Source organism: Rhinoraja longicauda, chromosome 11 (assembly GCF_053455715.1).
Source record: "Rhinoraja longicauda isolate Sanriku21f chromosome 11, sRhiLon1.1, whole genome shotgun sequence".
NCBI lineage: Eukaryota > Metazoa > Chordata > Chondrichthyes > Rajiformes > Arhynchobatidae > Rhinoraja > Rhinoraja longicauda.
In genome coordinates, this window is record NC_135963.1 from 45,046,379 (window position 1) to 45,066,518 (window position 20,140).

The 20,140-nt window shown below is 39.4% G+C and overlaps 1 protein-coding gene across 4 annotated transcripts in view; it reads right to left on the reverse strand.

The window, feature by feature from the left end:
• Nucleotides 1–213: 213 nt before the first annotated feature.
• Nucleotides 214–20,140, reverse strand: part of atg4c (autophagy related 4C, cysteine peptidase) — a 68,795-nt gene continuing 48,868 nt past the window's right edge. For all 4 annotated transcript variants that reach the window (XM_078408020.1, XM_078408021.1, XM_078408019.1 and 1 more), the window contains exons 7-11: nt 19,211–19,356; nt 13,006–13,084; nt 7,818–7,894; nt 4,036–4,155; nt 214–545 (exon numbers count right to left, since the gene is read on the reverse strand). In XM_078408020.1, the coding sequence (XP_078264146.1) occupies nt 366–545; nt 4,036–4,155; nt 7,818–7,894; nt 13,006–13,084; nt 19,211–19,356 (602 nt within the window). In that variant the 3' untranslated portion in view covers nt 214–365. The remainder of the gene's footprint in view (nt 546–4,035; nt 4,156–7,817; nt 7,895–13,005; nt 13,085–19,210; nt 19,357–20,140) is intronic.

Here is a 20,140-nt window from a genome sequence, read left to right on the forward strand (position 1 = left end):
ATAATCTCTGGTGCACGATGACTGATTTATTTATTAATTCCATCACAATGTGCCTTGATCATTTTTTTTTAAAGATCTCAAATAGCTGTAATTTAACTTAGAAAGATGAAGATGCATGAAGAAAATCAAAGAGAAAAAAATGTTAGGCTGTGGAAAAACTCTAGTATTTACATACTTTTATTTAGAGAAAATTATAAAAATGACACTGAAGATTACATTTTTATATACAGTGAAATATATACTTGTGCAAAATTTTAAATCAATAACATCAAGCCATCTAATCACAGATTATCCATTAATTATAAAGAGACACCCATAGTTTCTACCACCAATGACAGGAAACTATTGTAGTTACTGTGAAATTGTTACAACAAAACAAATTCCTCATTACTCAACCTCTCTGCTTTCCTCCTCCTCCGAGTTCCAGAGACCTGTACTGCTGATTCAGTTTTCATTGTGCAATGTTTATCAACTTCATAATCTTTAGCATGCCCCTTTGAAAAGGTAAAGATTGGATAATTCTCCATGGAAGGAGAGTTCAAAACCTAAAATTGAAATAGAAATTAAATACTTTGCAGAATTAGATTTACATTTTTAAACTGATTATTTTATAAAAACCTTATAACTACCCCTTATGAGTTCAATATTAAGTTATCGCTCATTCTCTCCCCCATCTCCAGACTGGCTGTGCATTAGTAGTTGCAACAAAACTATTAATGTTTGTGTATGCCTTGACCCAGAGATATGATTTTATCACCAGGCTATAATAATGCACAATCCTTTTCACACTCAATCTTTGCAAATGCAGTTTTCAGTAGAATTCAGATTAACGGGGAGCAGGAACACCTAATTAATGATATGAAACAGGAAATCCTGCTTCATATTACAATACAAGAGCAAGCCTTACCACAGTCCTAGTTAAAATGAGTACATTCAATATAGAACAGTGACTAAACCAGGAACCTTCCAGGTTTGTGTAATTCAGTATCACATCAGAGACCATTAGTAATAGTACTGGGGATGCCAGTTATTACATTTTAACAATACTTCAAGCAGACATTCTAACCAAGTCCCAGATCAATGATGAAAGGTAAAATTGCAGAAATGTGAAATTATACATATAATGCTGCACAAGACCACTGATAAAACTATAAATGAATGAAGAGATTCTCAATTCCTCTCAGGCATTTATTTAATGTGCCTACATTTTTTTTTTAACTTCAATGGGCCGGATCATGCTGTTCTCTAGTCAGCAGTTCTGTGGAGCCACAAGCAAGCTGCAGTGTATGGGCCAGTGCATTCCTGATGTCCAAGCTTGTGCATTGCAATGCAGAAGTTGGAAATGTGGTCCCTCAATCTGTACTTGGTTTCTCCATTGTAGGGGCCATGGTTGCAATAGAACCCAATTCAATATGCTAAACTGGAGGATATGCAAATTAATTTCTGTTTCATCGGGAAGACTGTTTGGGTTCCTGGAGAGTGGGAAGGGATATGGTAAAGTAGCAAGTGTTGCATTTTTCAGTTATATTAGAATGTGCCAAGGGATGGTAGTCGATGGTGGAGATGCAAGAGTAGGACTGGAGGCACAGATGGAACAGTACCATCAGAATGTTGAGAACAGAGGAGGAGAATGAGAAGATACAATGAGTCGTGGAATCCGACCAGAGGCAACAGGATTTATGGATGATCCTGGTGGGGGTTGAGTGTGCGATCGAGGAACCTGATCTGGAATCTGGCTTGAAGTAGATGAAATGGGAGCAGCAGTGCAGGAAATTGAGGAGACATGGTTGAGAGCTATAACCATGGTGGAGTGAAAACATGTTTAAGGAACACGGAAAACATCTTACAAGGAACTGGCATGGAAAGTCTTGTCAGAAGAGTAGATACAATTGGAAAAAAAAAGAATGGAACTTAGCCACAACAAAAAAAAACGTGAATGTAGGCAAGACAGCTGTGCGAGTCAGTGGGCTCATAATGGGTATTGGTAACTAACCTTTCCCAAAATGAAGAGAGATGTCAAGACAAGGAGTACCCAGAAATGGACCATGTGAGAGTAAGTTAGAAATTGCCAGTGAAAGTAATTAAATATCAGTCCTATACAAGGACATGAAGCTGCAATAGTTATGAATGTAAAAGAAAAAAAGTTGATGGAGGTGAACCGAATTGGACTGAAACACGAACCATTCCATGTATTTAATAAAGAAGCAGGCATAGGTTGAGTCCAAGAAGTTCCCATAGTTACATCTTCGACCTGGAGAAATCAAGTAGAGTTGAAAGATAAATTGTTCAATGGAAGAATGAGTTCGGGCAGGCAGAGTGATGTGGCGAATGACTTATTAGGCTTCTGTTGAAGGGTCTGGGTCCCCCAGACCATTGTGGTATGGGATGGAGGGACTGAGGAAATGAGCCAGCTGCAATCAGGAAACCAGAAATCGTTTAATGGATGGTATTGGAGATGTCATGGATGTATATGGGAAGGGACTGATTGATGGAAGAAAGAATAGAGTCAAGTTAGGAAGAAGGAGATTCAGGGGGCAAGGGCAAGCTGAATCAATGGCTCCACAGAACAGTCTTGTTTATAGATCTTTGGAAGGGGTAGAACTGGACTGTGTAGAATTGGTCTGTGGCTGGAGGTTGTGATGGGTACATCACCCAAGGAAATGAGGTCAATAAAGATCTGAGTAATATGCAATACAAAGACTACCTAATCAAGAGTTTGCTAATGTAGTGACTATATTTAAACAAAGGATAGGTTTACATCTGTTAAATCAATAGTTTTTACATTTAAAATGGTAATTGTAATTTTTACACAGAATAGAATTTAAGATAAATTAAATTTCCTTACAGTTAAGCACATTTTCATGCATTAATAGAATCATTTCCTCCCCCAATTCAAACCAACTTTAATGTGTGCCATGAATTAAATAATCTATCAGAACTGCACACAATGTAAAGGTTCATTTAAGTCCGAGTATTAATGAAAGTGATTTGCCAAGCTTAGATCTATTTTACTTTCAATATTGCCACCTACTGGTGACAATATTTGATAACTATTTGAGAAACACAGATTATCAAATAAATGAACAATGCTAATAAAAAAGTTTATTTAATACTGGACTTCTCATTGACAGGAATGTTTTTTTTAAATTATGCATGCAGTCATCACCAAATTGCTTGCAATATAGCTTGTGTATGGTACACAAAATTAGTTGAACTTGAGGTGGTGAGTTAATTAAGTTTAAGGTTTTGAAAGGAATTGACAAGATTCACCTAGGCAATTTGCTCATTGCATTTATGGATTAAAAAAACAGGTATGTTATGAAAAAGGGAAGCGAGGCAGAACTTGTGTTCCAAAAACACAATAGAAGTGTATATGAAATCACAGAAGCCTTTTGAACGAATAATGTGAATATTCTCAGGAACGGATTTTATGGAAAAGGAAGGACTGAAGGCCAGGTCGGGAAGATGGCACGTCCAATCAAAAAACAATGACAGGCTTGGTAGCTTTCTCACTTCCAATCCTAAGAATTCAAATGAAACTAAAAAACAATTGGGGCATCTCCACTTTTCCCCTTTTGCTTCCGGCAGCTAACCAAGAAAATAATTAGCTATTGTCTTTTCAATACAGTACTCTGCAAGTAAAATATACACCATTGACAATTATATTTCTTGTTCCTCCATCATTAACCAATAAAGTGTGAATATCTGCAGTTCAACTAAGCTTAAGGTTCATATGTATGGTTACTTTAGTTTTATACTGAAGAAATAATGCGTAAAAATTGAAGTCTATTCTCCAGTATCAATGTTGGAATCTTGGATTATTTTTCTACTGCTTAGCATTAGTGCAGCAAATCTCAATTAACTCAGAGCATCCAAGAATTGTGGTTTGATGCCACACCAAATTAGCATTTCCATATTAATTTAGAGTATTTACTTATTGTACTAATAGTTTAATACATTTCACGACAAACAGGGAAGAACAATTTACCCAGTGATTGCTCCCAACCTACACCATCAATAATTCCTACCACTTACCTTTGTTACTTCATCTATGATTTGTTCAAAATAATATTGGCTGGAAGCATAAAGTCCTATGGTGCAGCTGGGATCCATTTTGCCAAATGGCATTTGTTTCGGAGATGGACAATGATAAGACTAAAAGTAAAACAAAATAGCACAATTAGCCCTTCCGCAAAAAACACTGCCTGCTCCATTAATTCACTAACTAAAATAAACACAATTGTATATAACATCAACTTTTCTTTCCTTAAACACCTACGTTTCTATTAGGGAAAACTTACCCCGTAATAATTTTAATTATATAATTAATTCCAAAACTGTTTCATGCAATCAAATAAAGTTGTAATGCGTGGTAATCAATGGAAAATAAAAAGGCACAGAGTTAGTTGGATGCACTTGCCTATAAATTAAATCACATAATGCAAAATTGATGGTCGCCAGAGTAAGTCACCTGGTAAATTCCTGAAGAAATTGCACCAATTGCAAAATTGGCATGGCTTTTCTGGATAAGATGCATGGAATCAGATCAAACATTTCCCCACCATTAAACACACTCCCAGAGATGTCCATTGTCAAGCACTTTAATGTGGGTGCTCTGTAAAGCTGTAGCCCAATCTATGTTGTTTCTCCAATACTGTGTATATCGAATGCAGTACTCTGGACTGGAAGAAGTGTAACTACTTCAACTGGAAGGACTTTTTGATCTCTGGACTTTGGAAATGGAAGAGGTGAGAGGGCACATGTTGTGTCTCTGCAGGATACCAGGGGCCCTCCATCCTAATGCCTCTTTGATCTATCTGTCTGTGGCCCCCCCTACCCAATGCAAGCTTAACAAACAGCATCTCATATCCCATCTGGGCATCTTCCAGATTCAATATCAAATTCTTCAACTACCAGTAATCTGCTTTCTCTGTCTACATTCGAACTGGTCATTATTGCAGCAACTCATTCACATGCGCTTTTTTCTCTCCATTAGCACAGCCTGACCTGTTCGGTATGCATACACATTTGAATTTGTTGGCATTTTACATTACTTTGTTTTATCACTTTCTAACTTCTACCATTAATTATCAGCTTCAACAATCTAATAGATTCATAGTCATCATTACTTTGATTTTTTTTAAAAATTCCATGCTGTTAACTGAATTTAAACTCCATACCTATATTAAGTACGAGTCCAGGCTTCCTAGTCACCAATCAGGTAACTAAACTCATTGTGATCATGACTATATAAAATATAAAAAGGTATTCACATGCAACTCTTTTTTCCCCTTTGTTGTCCTTTTCTACTGACGCATCTCCTTCTGCACATACTGCCTCTCCTTTTCTTCTTTCTCCTACTTATTCTCCTGTAGTCCCTACAAAGCCATCTCGTGGGTTCGGCCAGGCATCTAACACGAGAATGACAGGGTTTCCTACTACAGGGTGTGTTATATTCTCCCTGCCTGTGTATTGTCATGGATGTTTCCTTATCGAAGGTCCTTTTATGCCTGTGGGTCCGTTTCATACTCCAACTTCTACCTTCATCCTGTTTCTCTGAACTATCTAGATCCCAACTACGGGTGCTGTCTGTTACGGAGTTTGTATGTTCTCCCCGTGACCACGTGGGTTTTCCCCGAGATCTTTGGTTTCCACCAACACTATAAAGACATACAGGTTTGTAGGTTAATTGGCTTGGTATAAGTGTGAATTGCCCCTAGTGTGTGTAGGATAGTGTTAACGTGTGGGGATCACTGTTCGGTGCGGACTCGGTGGGCCAAAGGGCCTATTTCCGCGCCGTAAACTAATCTAAATCTAAACCATTGTATCACCACTACACCCAGGGCCGGATTAAGCTAGTAGCATGTGTTATAAATACGGGACAAGGTGACCTCACCCAGCCAGCAGCCACGTGCCCCTGCTTCACCAATGGCGGCCGCCCAGGCCGGGAGGCGGGTTGCTACGCAACGTATGTTAGGGGCTCCCAGAAATCGCAACAAAATGCAGCAACAATCAGCGAGGTCCCAAAATCCAGGGTTCAAATGCACAGGCTTGGGCCAACCCGGTGCAAAATTCAATAGAAGTGCTGCGAGGATTTCTGCAGAGTATGGGCAGGAAACACATCACGCCCTTGCAGTGGGCAGCGACCGCAGTGCGAGTGAGTGCGGCCAGCGCCAGCTCCATACATACAATGACACTGGAGACACCAAGGGCAGCTCTCCCAGTGTCAACAACGCCGGCTGCGCTGCACACCATGTTCCCATCGGGGCAGCCCGCCCCCCCCCCACCCCTCCCGATCCGGAAGCACCGATTCAATGCCGCTCCCTTTGAGGGAGCAACATTAAATCAGTGCCTCCAAGTCACGCAGCGGCCCACAATCCAGTCAAACTGCCCAAACCTGCGGGAATTTGTCCAATCCACTAAAAATAGTCAGAAACCGAGCCATTCCCCGACACCAATCGCAGGTTCCCCATTGACAGTCCGGCTCAATTCCCTGCGGCAGCCGGCAAACCGAGCCGGACTCTGCTGTCCTGGAGGGCAGGTTTGGTTGGGTGGGAAGATTCCTTTCCCTTCCCCAGAACGCAGCGTACCTAGCAAACCTGCACACGATGCCGGTGGAAGCGGGCGAGCCCGGCTCGCAAGTGAAGGAGGCACCGGCCACCAGGGGGCCGAGCCACCCCAATGGGAACATGGTGTGCAGCCGGTGCCACCAACACCGAGAGAGCTGCCCTTGGTGTCTCCAGCGCCACCGTACACATGGAGCAGGCGCTGGCCGCACACACCATCGCTGCAATCGCCACCCAATGCAAGGGTGTGATGTATTTCCTGCCCAGACTCTGCAGAGATCCCCACGTACTTTAGCAACCACCTTCTGACCTTTATACAAGGAGTCACAATGCTCCACCGTCCGACTTAAAGTGATTTGGGAATGACGACCGGTCGCCAACTCGAAACATTAACTCTGTTTCTCTTTCTGACCGCTGAGCCTTTTCCCCGCGGCATTTCTGCCAAACTCCACACCGAGTCAGCCCAAAGCCGCACATCCAAACCCGGGATTTCAAGACCTTGCTGACCACCACCACACCTTGTTGCGACCTCCAGGAGCCCCCAAACGGAGGCCGCACGGCAACCCGCCTCCCAGCCCGGGCGGCCACCACCTGCGGAGCGGTGACACGCCGGTTGCCCATTGGTCTGCGCAGCCCCGCCAATAGATTCAAACCACGGCGGTTGAGGAGCGGCGTGCGCAACACAGCGTCCCTGCCGATTTCAAGCATTTAGGGATGCCGATTTCAAGCATTTAGCGAGGGGCCCTCAAAAGTGCGGGGCCCATAGCAAATGCTACTTTTGCTACTATGTTAATCCGGCCCTGACTACACCTACTTAATTTTGTAAATATATATTAGGGCCACAACTATACATAACAAGCTTCAAGTGTAACCTAGAAATTTAAAATGTGCAAAATGAGAGCCAATCTCAAACCACAACCTGGTTGGTTTACATGCATTGTTTTGACATAATCTCTTGGTCTACAAATGTTCTATGAAGTTTGAATTTAAAATAGTCTTAATTGGATTTGTATGTACATTGTAACGTTGAAACATATGCCAGACATTCACGAGTAACCCTCATAAATTTAACAAAAAGGAAAGCATAAAAGCTTAAAGGCTCTGTCAACTTCTATATTACTAACAAGTTTTAAATACGATTAAATGTGTTTTTATTAGATGTAACGTGCCCCTTCCAACAAACTAAATCATTTTAATTTACAGCCAAAAGGAGAAGGATAAAGTTAGTGTTTTACAGAAACAAAACTTCACCTCGAGTGGGAAATCCTCCAAGCTGACATCCACGACTGATTGGCAGTAATGAGGATCCATGTAAATCAAACTGTCATCTTGAAGGACAAAAAAGAAATTCAAAACCCCTAATCAGACCTGTTCTTCAAATTTCATTCCTTCAAAATGTGCAATGAGTGCATGATACCTATACATCACCTTAAAAACACAGTTTGTCTGCAGTCTTTCAGACGTTATGAACGGTCTACCCACACTTTGAGCAAACCATTTGTTTCACACAAGCAATTACCAATATTATTTAAAATTTTGCAAAACGCAATCAAAAATAATAGACAATTTAATTGTATGATCTGTCAATAAGTCTCAATGTTCCACGCAGTACAAAAGAAGAACTCGTCATATGGCAAAAATATCATATACACAGGGATGTAAAGAAAGAGCAAGATCTGCCTCAGGTGACAAATGTAAAGAGTCTGGTGACTCAACTAAAGGCAACAGTTAATACATTACAATTTTAGGACCACAATCAACAGATCTCAGTTTCAGAAACAGTAGAATGTGTAGCTGCTGCTTTATAATACTTATGGAGCCACCATACAGAATTGGACATCTGGAGGGGAAGAGAGAATCTAGAATAAGTGAATATATGCAGCAGACTAAATGCAAAGCATTCAGGAAAAAGTGAAAGCAAATGATGATGTTTATCAGAATGAAGTCTGTTGATTACAATCACCATAAGAAATTAAGCACAGACCATTTCAAAAGGCAAAGTGGGGGAAGGAAAGGATCGTTTGAACTAGTTCAGCTGGCTGAGCTAAATGATGTGTGTAAAAGTGCAACTTCAATATAATTCAATATCCATTGGCCAACTTTTAATTAATACAATTGAAGAATACAAATCATCAGTAAGAGAACCAAAGAATTGTTACAGCATAAGTGGCTAAACAGCAAAGTGTTTACGTCAGCTCTCTGTACAGCAATCCTGTCAGTACCATTCCCCAATCTTTCACCACAACACTATGTATTATATACTTTGTCAAGTGCCAAATCCCTTTTGAAAGCATCAATTGATTTTTTTCTGACCCATCCCTATCAGTAGCGAGTTCAACATCCATATCACTCCGAATTAAAAAAAACTTTCTTCATATGCTTTTTGTTTCTTTTGCCCCAGATTTTAAGTCCTCAAATCATATTCCTTTTGGGAATAGCTTCCCTGTTTACATTCTGCACCAGTCATTATTTTATAGCTCTCTTTCAAAGTTTTTTTTCGAACTTTTCTGCTCCAAGGACAAGTCCGCCAACTCCCGTCCAAGCTATTTGTAGGTTTACTGGCCTTTGTAAATTTTTCCTAGTGTGTAGGATGCAAAAATGGAATAACAGAACTAGTGTTAGCAGGCAATTAAGGGTCAGCATGGACACAGTGGGCTGAAGGGCTTGCTTTATTCATTATCTTTAAAAGCTCGTAACTGAATTTTTCACCCCTGGAATCATTCCAGCAAAATGTTCTTTGCATCTTCTCCACATTCTAACAACAGCATCAGTGGGCTGCGTAGTTACATTAAAACATAACTCCATTTTCCTACTCAGGAAATGAATGAATCTTCCCATTTCCAGCAAATGTACCTGAAGTTAAGTTATCAAGAAGTGTATGCACACTCCCTTAATTACAAAGGGTTCACATTCTTTAAAAACACTTTTTATTCTGCAAGAATTCATGAAGCAGGAGTTAGCTTTCCATTATTTTATTCGCGACAGGAAAACTCCAGATTTCTAATAACCTGGAGCAAAACTGAGTTTATTAAAATAAAATGTTACATTTAGAAGGTAAGATTAAACAGTGCCATTGAGGTGCGGTGTGAGCTCATTTAGTCCAGTTGGACCTAGTTAACTAGCGAAGCCAGTGAATACCTGCTAATACCTGCCAGTAAATACCTGCTAAGGTCAGTTTAGCTAGTTTCATCGCTGCTACTGAATATTTACTCAGTGGAGTTGCAAAACGCAGAAGGCTAATATTGTGTGAATTGCGATTGGACCCAAGTAGTGTTTCCTGTCCATTGTTGTAGTGAGTGAAGTTAAATAAACTGTCAGATTAAGTAAAACCATTCATTGTAGTGAAGGAACTTCATGTGAATGTTTACTAACCAAGGGTGATCTGTACCAGACACCTCTGGTCTGTTCAGTGTTTTACAGAGATAAATTTAAAAACAGTCTACAGTTACTGTTTTATTATTTCCGTCAAAGTTTGTCACTTCACAATTCTCTTCATTTCACAATCCTCTGTACTTGGTTCCATCTGCCATATTTGCCCAGCTCTCCCGCAACTTCACATGGCTAATCACTATGAAGATTCTTCATCACACCTCCAAGCTTTGCTTTATTCCGAAACTCAGAAATGTTACTCTGCATGCACAGTCATTAAGAGACAAGTCATTAATATATAAAAACAAAAGTGGTCTCACCACCGATTACTATTGAACACCAGAGATCATGATCCTCCTGTCTGAAAAAGTCTGCTTTTTATCTTCAAGACAAGTTCCTATCCATGCTGCAAATGACTCCTTAATTCCATCAGCATCAATTTCAATAACTATCCATTTGCATGGGACCTTACCAATTACCTTGTGAAATTTCAGGCAGATTTATTCAACTTTGTCAGAATGAGATTTTTGCGGGTGTATTCTTTTAAAACATTATCTGGCAAAATATATACATTTTCAGACAAACTTATGAATCCATTGCTTTTTGTTGGCAGTGTTTCACATTTTGCATTAAGAAAATCTTAATTTCTCTTCAAAACAGCATGGTTCTAATTCCCCGCTCTCCTGTACGCTTCCATCTGTGGAGATTTTTTTTTGCATCTTATTATTAATTCCTTTCAAAGTCCAAAAACAAATTACACTTTAACTCTGTATAATTTGGGAAATGAACTCAGATTCTATAACTATTGGAGCCCTGGTTTCACTCTGGCAAATCAGTGTTCACTCAATTCTTCTCCAGATGCAGTTCCCAGGATCATCTTCAGTAATCATTCATTCTTTCTCTCTCGTTCTAGAATGTACTATTTTCTTAAATAAGAAAAGAAGAATCCGCTTCTTTGGGAATAAAGGAGATCCCAAAGTTTTCTTTACAAGTACATTAAAAACAAGAGAGTAACCAGGGAGGAGGTAGGACTGCTAAAGGATAAAGGGAATTTATTCTTGGAGTCACAAGGGTATATACAGTACTAAACAAGAACTTTGCATCTGTATTCACCAAGGAGAAGGACATGGAGGACAGTGAGATCTATGGAGGGAATACTAATGTGCTGGGACTAATAATCATAGCGCCTGATGGGATCTATCCCAGGTTACAGAGGGAGGCAAGAAGGTATTGCAGTGATCTTTACGAAGATCTTTGTATCTTCTCTAGCCATAGGTATCTATACTGGATCCTTTGTTTGTGATACATATAAACGGCTTGAACATAAATGTAAATGGGTTGGTTAGTAACTTTACAGACAACTCCAAAATTGATGGAGTTGCAGAGAGGTAGCAAGGTTGTCAAAGTATACAGTAGGATATAGATCAGTTGCAGAAATGAATGGAGAAATGGCAGATGTAGTTTAATCCATGCAAATGTGAGGTGTTGCACTTTGGCAGGTGAAATGTTAGGGAAAGGTATAAAATTAATGGCAAGACCCTTAACAGGATTGGTGTTGAGGGATCTTGAGGTTCAGGGCCTTAGCTCTCTGAAAGTGGCAACACAAGTGGATAGAGTGGTAAAGGAGGTGTATGGTACGCTTGTCTTCATCGGTTGGGGCATTGCATACGAGTCAGGAAGTCATGTTGCAGCTTTATAGGACTTTGGTTAGGCCGCATTTGGAGTATTATGTGAAGTTCTGGTTGCCCCTTTAAGGAAGGATGTGGCTTCACAGGGGGTGCAGAAGATATTTACCAGAACGATGCCTGGATTAGAGGCCATTAGCTATAAAGAGAGGTTTATTTACACTTGCTTACTTGGAGTATTTTGCCTCCAAGCCAGGACTTCCAGGTTCAAGTCCCATATCAATTTTGTACAAAAAAGGCCAATCATCCAATGTAATATTGAGGCAATATTCATAAAAGTGTTTTCAGATGAGATCTTAATTTGAAGGCCCTAACCTCTCTTTAAATAAACTTAAAATATTGCATGATTTTTGAAGAAATGCAAGTATTATTGTTAATGTCCTTAAAGTTTTCTTTAAATAGTAATTCCACAACAATATGTGCTCATTATTTTGTGGTGTATATCAATGGGCAGACAAAAGTATAGATAAGTTGATTAGTAAATTTGCAGGTGGCACAACATTTGGTGGAGTTGTGGGCACTGAAGAAAACTGTCAAAGCATACCACAGGACAGATTCATTGATCAGGGCATTGCTTTTAAGAGTTAGTAAGTCATGTTGCAACTTTTTTTCCAGTCACCCCAGTACAGGAAGGATGTGGGACCCCTGTTGTCTGTGACATATGTAAAAGGTTTGGATGTAAATGCAGAAGGATTTGGACAGGGTTTACCATGAAACCTGAAGAGGTTTACCATGATGCTATTGGGTATTGGGTATTAGCCACAAGGAGTGCTTGTGCCAACTTGGATTGTTTTCTCCAAAATATTAAAGAATAAGGGGAGACCTGTTCGAACCATCAAATTATGAAAGGGATATTGTAGGGTCGACAGTCAGAACCTTTTAACCTTTTTACAGGGATGGAAACGCCCAATATGAGAGAACATAGCTTTAAGGCAAGAGGGCAGAAGTTTAAAGGAGATGGACAGGGCAAGTTTATTTTTAAAACACAGAGTGGTGAATGCCTGCATCGTGCTTTCAGGAGTGGTGATGGAAGCAGAAATGATAGTGGCATTTAAGGGTCATTTAGATAGGATCATGGCTCGACAGGGAATGGAGGAATATGGAACAAATGCAGACAGAAGAAATTAGTCTAACTTGGCAACACATTCAGCACAACATTGTGAGCTGGAGGGCCCAAGACAGTATTGTTCAATGTTCCATTATTTAACCTTAGAAAGGCTGCCATATTTCCTTACAGATTTTTGGACAATAATATCTCAATGCTTCCATCACTGATAACATTGTAATATATTACAATTTGCAACCAAATCGAAGGGCAACATACATAATTACATTGGTGGTCATTGGAGAAAAAAAAATCCACACCAATTGCAAAATATACAAACCTTGAAATCCGACAAAGTAGAAAGATTGCTTTGGCTTTCCACCAATAATTCCAACACAGAACTCAAGACTCAATACACCCTATTTAAAAAAGGAACTGTGTTAAAACATGTTCTACTTTTTTTTTTAATGACAACTCTACAATCATATCTTTTCTAAATTGGAAAACAATATTCAACCCCCACAATTATTTTGCATTTGGTTTACAATAGATTTATGGTACAAGTCATAAAAAATTGACAATAAAGCTGTGGAGAATACAAAACATTGGTAATGATTGTACAGGAAATGTATAACCAGTGATAGCAAAATGGCAAGTCTTTTCATATTTCTTTTGATTTTAATCTCCATTGATGGAGTGACAAAAGATTGTGAAGAAATTAGGGTGTAGTGAAATAATACTTCTTTCCTGATTTTGTCTCTCAAAGATCCTAATTATGCTGTAATGGGGTGAATTCTGGCAGTCATCCATTAAAATTATATTTGTTACAGAAGAACCTCTTTACACCTATACTGAAATCCTCTCGTTATGAAGGCCAACATGCATTTGCTTTTTTCATTGCCTGCTGTACCTGCACGCCAACTTTCAGTGACTGGTGTACAAGGACACCCAGGTCTCGCTGCACTTCCCCCTTACTTAACCTGACACCATTGAGATAATAATCTGCCTCCTTGTTTTTGCCGCCAAAGTGGATAACCTCACATTTATCTATATTATACTGCATCTGCCATGCATCTGCCCACTCACTCAACCTGTCCAGGTCACCCTGCAACCTCCTAACATCCTCTTCGCAGTCCACACTGACACCCAGCTTTGTGTCATCCGCAAACTTGCTAGTGTTACTTCTAATTTCTTCATCCAAATCATTAATATATATGGTAAACAGTTGTGGCCCCAACACCGAGCCTTGCGGCACTCCACTCGCCACTGCCTGCCATTCTGAAAAGGACCCGTTTACTCCTACTCTTTGCTTCCTGTCTGCCAACCAATTCTCTATCTATGTCAGCACCCTACCCCCAATACCATGTGCTCTAATTTTGCTCACCAATCTCCTGTGTGGGACCTTATCAAAGGCTTTCTGAAAGTCAAGATACACTACATCCACTGGCTCCCCTTCATCCATTTTACTTGTCACATCCTCAAAAAATTCCAGAAGATTAGTCAAGCATGATTTCTCTTTCATAAATCCATGCTGACTTGGACTTATCCTTTTACTGCAATCCAAATGCGCCGTTATTACCTCTTTAATAATTGACTCCAGCATCTTCCCCACCACCGATGTCAGGCTAACTGGTCTGTAATTCCCCGTTTTTTCTCTCGCTCCTTTTTTGAAAAGTGGGATAACATTAGCTATCCTCCAATCCACAGGAACTGATCCTGAATCTATTGAACATTGGAAAATGATCACCAATGCGTCCATATTTCTAGAGCCACCTCCCTGAGTACCCTGGGATGCAGACAATCAGGCCCTGGGGATTTATCAACCTTCAGTTCCATCAGTCTACCCAATACTATTTCTCGACTAATGCAAATTTCTTTGAGTTCCTCTACCCCCCTAGATCCTCTGTACTCTAGTACATCTGGGAGATTGTTTGTGTCTTTCTTAGTGAAGACAGATCCGAAGTACCTGTTCAACTCCTCTGCCATTTGTTACCCATTATAATTTCACCCGTGTCTGCCTTCAAGGGACCCACATTTGACTTTGCTACTCTTTTTATTTTAATATATCTAAAGAAGCTTTTACTGTCCTTCTTTATATTCTTGGCCAGCTTCCCCTCGTACTTCATCTTTTCAGCCCGTATTGCCCGTTTTGTTACCTTCTGTTGTCCTTTGTCAACCTCTCTACATCGGCGAGACCTAGTGCAGGCTCGGCGATTATTTCGTTGAACACCTCCACTCAGTCCGTCTAAACCTACTTGATCTCCCGGTGGCTCAGCACTTCAACTCCCCCTCCCAATCTGACCTTTCTGTCCTGGGCTTCCTCCATTGTCAGAGTGAGCCCCAGCGCAAATTGGAGGTACAGCACCTCATATTTTGCTTGGGTAGTTTACATCCCAGCGGTATGAACATTGACTTCTCTAACTTCAGATAATCCCTGCTTTCCCTCTCTATCCCCTCCCCCTTCCCAGTTCTCCCACTAGTCTTCCTGTCTCCGACAACATTCTTTAAAAAAATATATTATTTTTATTGCTTTATCAAATAGCATACAAAAACATTTAACATAACATAAAATAACATAATATAACACGGCACATCAACAGCAAGGCACTTTAAATATAAAGAAAGTAAGGCACGTTTCTGCTATAGTACATATATATTATATATAATATAAGAAGATAACTGCAGATGCTGGTACAAATCGATTTATTCACAAAATGCTGGAGTAACTCAGCAGGTCAGGCAGCATCTCGGGAGAGAAGGAATGGGTGACGTTTTGGGTCGAGACCCTTCTTCAGACTGATGTCAGGGGGGCGGGACAAAGGAAGGATATAGGTGGAGACAGGAAGATAGAGGGAGATCTGGGAAGAAGGAGGTGAAGGGAGGGACAGAGGAACTATCTAAAGTTTATATATATATATATATATATATATATATATATATATATATATATATATATATAAACTGCTCCCACCTTTAATAACCTAACCAGACAATAATCACAATGAAAATAAAGACAGTCAGCAGTTCACTACAAGCAGTTCCGACTAGATTCTATCTTTGTCCCGCCCCCTCCCTTGACATCAGTCTGAAGAAGGGTCTCGAACCGAAACATCACCCATTCCTTCTCTCCCGAGATGCTGCCTGACCCGCTGAGTTACTCCAGCATTTTGTGTCTACCTTCATTACCCTATGCACAAGTACAATAGATACAGGTTCAATGAAAATCTTGCTTGCAGCAGCATCACAGGTATAGACTTAGACAACACACAAAATATAAATTAGACTAAACAGTGACAATAAAAAGACTTCAAAACACAACCATGGCTAAACCTGATTATATCCTGAACTAATGTCTGCACCAGCAATGTGTCTGTGTAACCGTGGCCAATTCTATCATTCTGAATGATGTTGCCTAATTTAAGAACCTGAGACTCTGGTAATCTGCAAGGTTGATTAATTTCCTGAGATATTATGCATTCTATTGAACCATAAAGGTGATTGCTATTTAAAAGAAAACAGGAGTGAGTTTTTAACTTCGGTATTTATAAATTCCAAACAGTGTTTAATGGCCACAAACACACAAGTATTTAATTGGCTGTTAACTTTGTCTTTCATTGTAAAATCTCTATAAAGAACATAAAAACAGTTTGTTTAAATGACTGAACAGCCTTGACTCTGGAAACATTCAAGGTATTTATTACCTGTCCTGCTAAGCATGCTTAGTTAGCACTCTTTTCATTTGTTAAGTGAAGTGCAATAAAAACTTATCATGTGGATAAATTCAAGGCCAAAGGCATGGGTAATTTATTACATGGTTTAGGAGGCTTTTAACACATCCTCAAAACAACATTCTATTATAACATCATTCAATGATGTTGTAATGATTTTTTTTTAAATGCTACAAGTAATTTCAGTGAAAATTCAAATAAACAAATATTCAGTCTACAGAGCAGAGTTGCATGTGGCACAGCTAGTAGAACTGTAGCTTCATAATGCTAGAAATTGTGTTCAGTCCTGACCTCAAGTACTGTGTGTGAGGAGCTTGCATGTTCTCTGTGACCATGTGGGTTTCCTCTGCATATTCTGATTCCCAAAGATGTGCAAGTTGCCCCCTGGTGTGTGGGTAAGTTGTGGTATCTGTGAGTAATTGATTAGTGTGGGAAGATTTTTTTTTTATGGTTAATAAGATTAGTGTAATGGGTAGTTGCTAGTCAGCATTTTCCATGCTGTTTCTCTTTCACCATCTATTCAAAAAAGCTCAGCTGAGTAAATAGATGAGCAAAGCAGGTGTCTGCAGGCTGTTTTGAGAAAGCTTTCAACCGGAGGGGAATGGGTGGGGACAGGGGGGGAAAAGTCAGTCTACATAACAAGTTGCTTCATGAGGAAGTCAATTGACTGAATATAGGCAAGCCCAACTCGGGTGTCTTGAAAGACACAAGGAACTGCAGATACTGGAATCTTGCATAGAACATAAAGTGCTGGAGTAACTCTGTGGGTCAAGCAGCATCTCTGGAGGTGGATCAGTGACGTTTTGGAGCCATGTCCTCCAGAGTTGCTGCCTGATCTGCTGAGTTACTCCAGCACTGAACATTAGGCTGACTCGAGTTCACTAGAATACAAACGACGAGTCTTGATTACTTTACTGAGACAAACGGACAGTTTTCTTATTCACACTGTCATAGTTCAACCTGTTTGCTTCACTCCCAGCAGGTTTAGAGTAGGAAAAAAAAAAGCATGCATGGATGGGATAGAAGCTAGAAAATATAAATGTACAAGACAATATTTGTATCGAGAACCAGACTCACATTTTCTATATGATCAAGTCAAGCACTAACGTGAAGATTAAACAATAGATATTAAGTGTTTGCGAACAATGAAATTAAATCTAACACTTAAAATAGCAAAATAGAAAGCTGCTTTTGTAAAAAAAAGCCCTGCAGACTTGGTATTTATTTTGTAGAGATATAACTTTTAAAACAATTATTTCCTCTGATAGTCTCTGCAATTTGATATGTTCATAAATGTAGAATAACTAAAGGTCATTAAACTGACCTAGTGCAAGAAGTTCAATAATTGGAAGGTTAAGGTAACTTGCTATGTTCATTGGACTTCCATCTGCTCAATCTCCACTGATCAGTTTTTGTCAAAATATTACTGTTCTAGTGGTCAGAAAATTACCAAACAAAAAATGAAAATCTATTTGGGCTCTCCGGTCCAGACGAGATTTAAGCAGTGATTGTTCTTGGATCAGTACTTATAAGCAATGCAGCAGACAATTCAAAGCCCGACTTGAATTACTGTTTGCACAAAAGATGGATTAAAATAATTAACTATTCAAAACATGAAAAATTACCCTCCCCCCACAAAAAATAAATTCTTGCAAGTTAAACAGCAAAATCAAAATGGCTCCATGTTCCAAATTGTTAGAAAGTTCTAATTTTTCATTATGGGTTGTGAGAAAAAGTCTAATTTGTAAGTCACAAATACGCAAATCTCTGTACTAAATCGTACAAAATGAGGATGTGACCTAGCAGAGGCAGTTCATAGATCAATTTTCAGTGATGAATAAAAATTTTCAGACACTTCAGAAAAACTCCATTATTCCACTCCCTAGTCATAACCATTCAAAAGCATCATTAGTCACCTTGCACTTTTGAGCACCCCAATCCCAAACAAAACTGCTTCCCATGTCTGGAGTAGAGGGCATTAGATACAAGTTAGCTAAGGCAAGCCTTTGGTTGGACATACTTGGATTGTTTTCTCTGGAACGCCAATGGCTGCGGGGAGACATGATAGGTATATAAAATTATGAGGCATATATAGGGTAGACAGTCAGAATCCTTTTTTTCCCCAGCATGGAAACATCAAACTAGAGGGCATAGGTTTAAGTGAGAAGGGCAAATTTAAAGGAGATGTACGGGGCACAGGGTTTTGAGTGCCTGGAACATGCTGCCATTGTTGGTGGTTGTGGTAGATACAATAGTGGCATTTAAGAGGCTTTTGGATAGGCATAAGGACATGCAGAGAAATGGAGGGATATGGATTTTGTGCAGGTAGAAAAAAGATGATCTTGCTACCATGTTTGGCACAGACATTGTGGGCTGAAGGGCCTGTTCCTTTGCTGCGCTGTTCTACGTTTAATGACATTATTAAGGTTAATATAGAAGTAGATAGGTTTCAGGACACCTCCCCCAAATACAAATACTTTTCATTGAGGCCTTTGTAACAATGGAGTGCATCACAACCAAAACAAATCTGGATCTCATCAATCTTAAATACAAATGTAGTACTTGGCAGAATTTACTCAAGAATAATTAGCAGCAGGAAGCCAATGTTTCTACTTCTTTGGTTAAGGATGAGCCTTACTGGAACCACAACATCAGTATAAATCAAAAATTGTTTTAAAATATGTAGAATTTCCTCACCATTGGTAATTTAAGATGACCCTGGTCAATATTATAGGATTTGAGACTAAAATGAAAAAGTTACAACGAAGCAGCAAAGAATCATCTAAATATGATGGAAAGATTTTCTATCACCGTTACCTTTACAATCTCTTTGTATTCAGGGTTGACCTTCTCCCCACCAAGTCTCACCGGTATTAGGATAACAACAGCATTTCTTTCTGATGAACTTGGCATTCCATGTTCATGGGTTTGTAAATGTTTTTCCATTACATCAGCAATATAAACTAAAAAGAGTGTAACACATTAGTTATAGTTTGTTCTTAAAAAAATTACAAATATATTCTTCTGCTTTCCTGCACCTACTTTATGTTCAATTTAAAAATTAAGGCAACATGCTGTATTCCCTTGAAAATGCATCCTTCATTTCTTGCCTTCCCCAGCCAATTGGAAATCAAACTTTTGTGCCCATATTTAGTTCAATTTGGCTCTCACTAGGTTTCTCACGAATTGAAAAATATCGATTCAACTAAATGACTTCAGATATGACATTATTCTTCATATTCTGTTAATGTAGAAACATTATTTAATCTTTTAAAAATGGATAAATTACAAACACAGATAGCATAATTTAAGGGAAATTGAGTGACTAGAGAGAAAATAGGGCCCCTCAGGAACCAAAGTGTCATCTCTGTGTGGAGCCGCAGGGGTTATTTGCTTCCGCAGGCAAAATACTCAATGAGTATTTCTCCTATGTTCTTACTGTGGAGAAAGACATGAAGACTGGGGAACTTGGGACAGTCCATATTGCGGATGGTCCATATTATGGTAGAGGAGCTGCTAAACGTCCTCGAGTGCATGCAGGTAGACAAATCTCCCCGGTCTGACCAAATATATACAAAGACATTGTGGGTAGCTAGAAAATAAATTGCAAGCGCCCTGGCTGAGATATCTGAATTATCATTAAGGGTGAGGTGTCAATAGACTGGAGGGTGGCTAATATTGTACCTTTATTTTAGAAGGGCTGCAAAGAAAAGCCTGACAACTATAGGCAGTGAGTCTAACATCTGT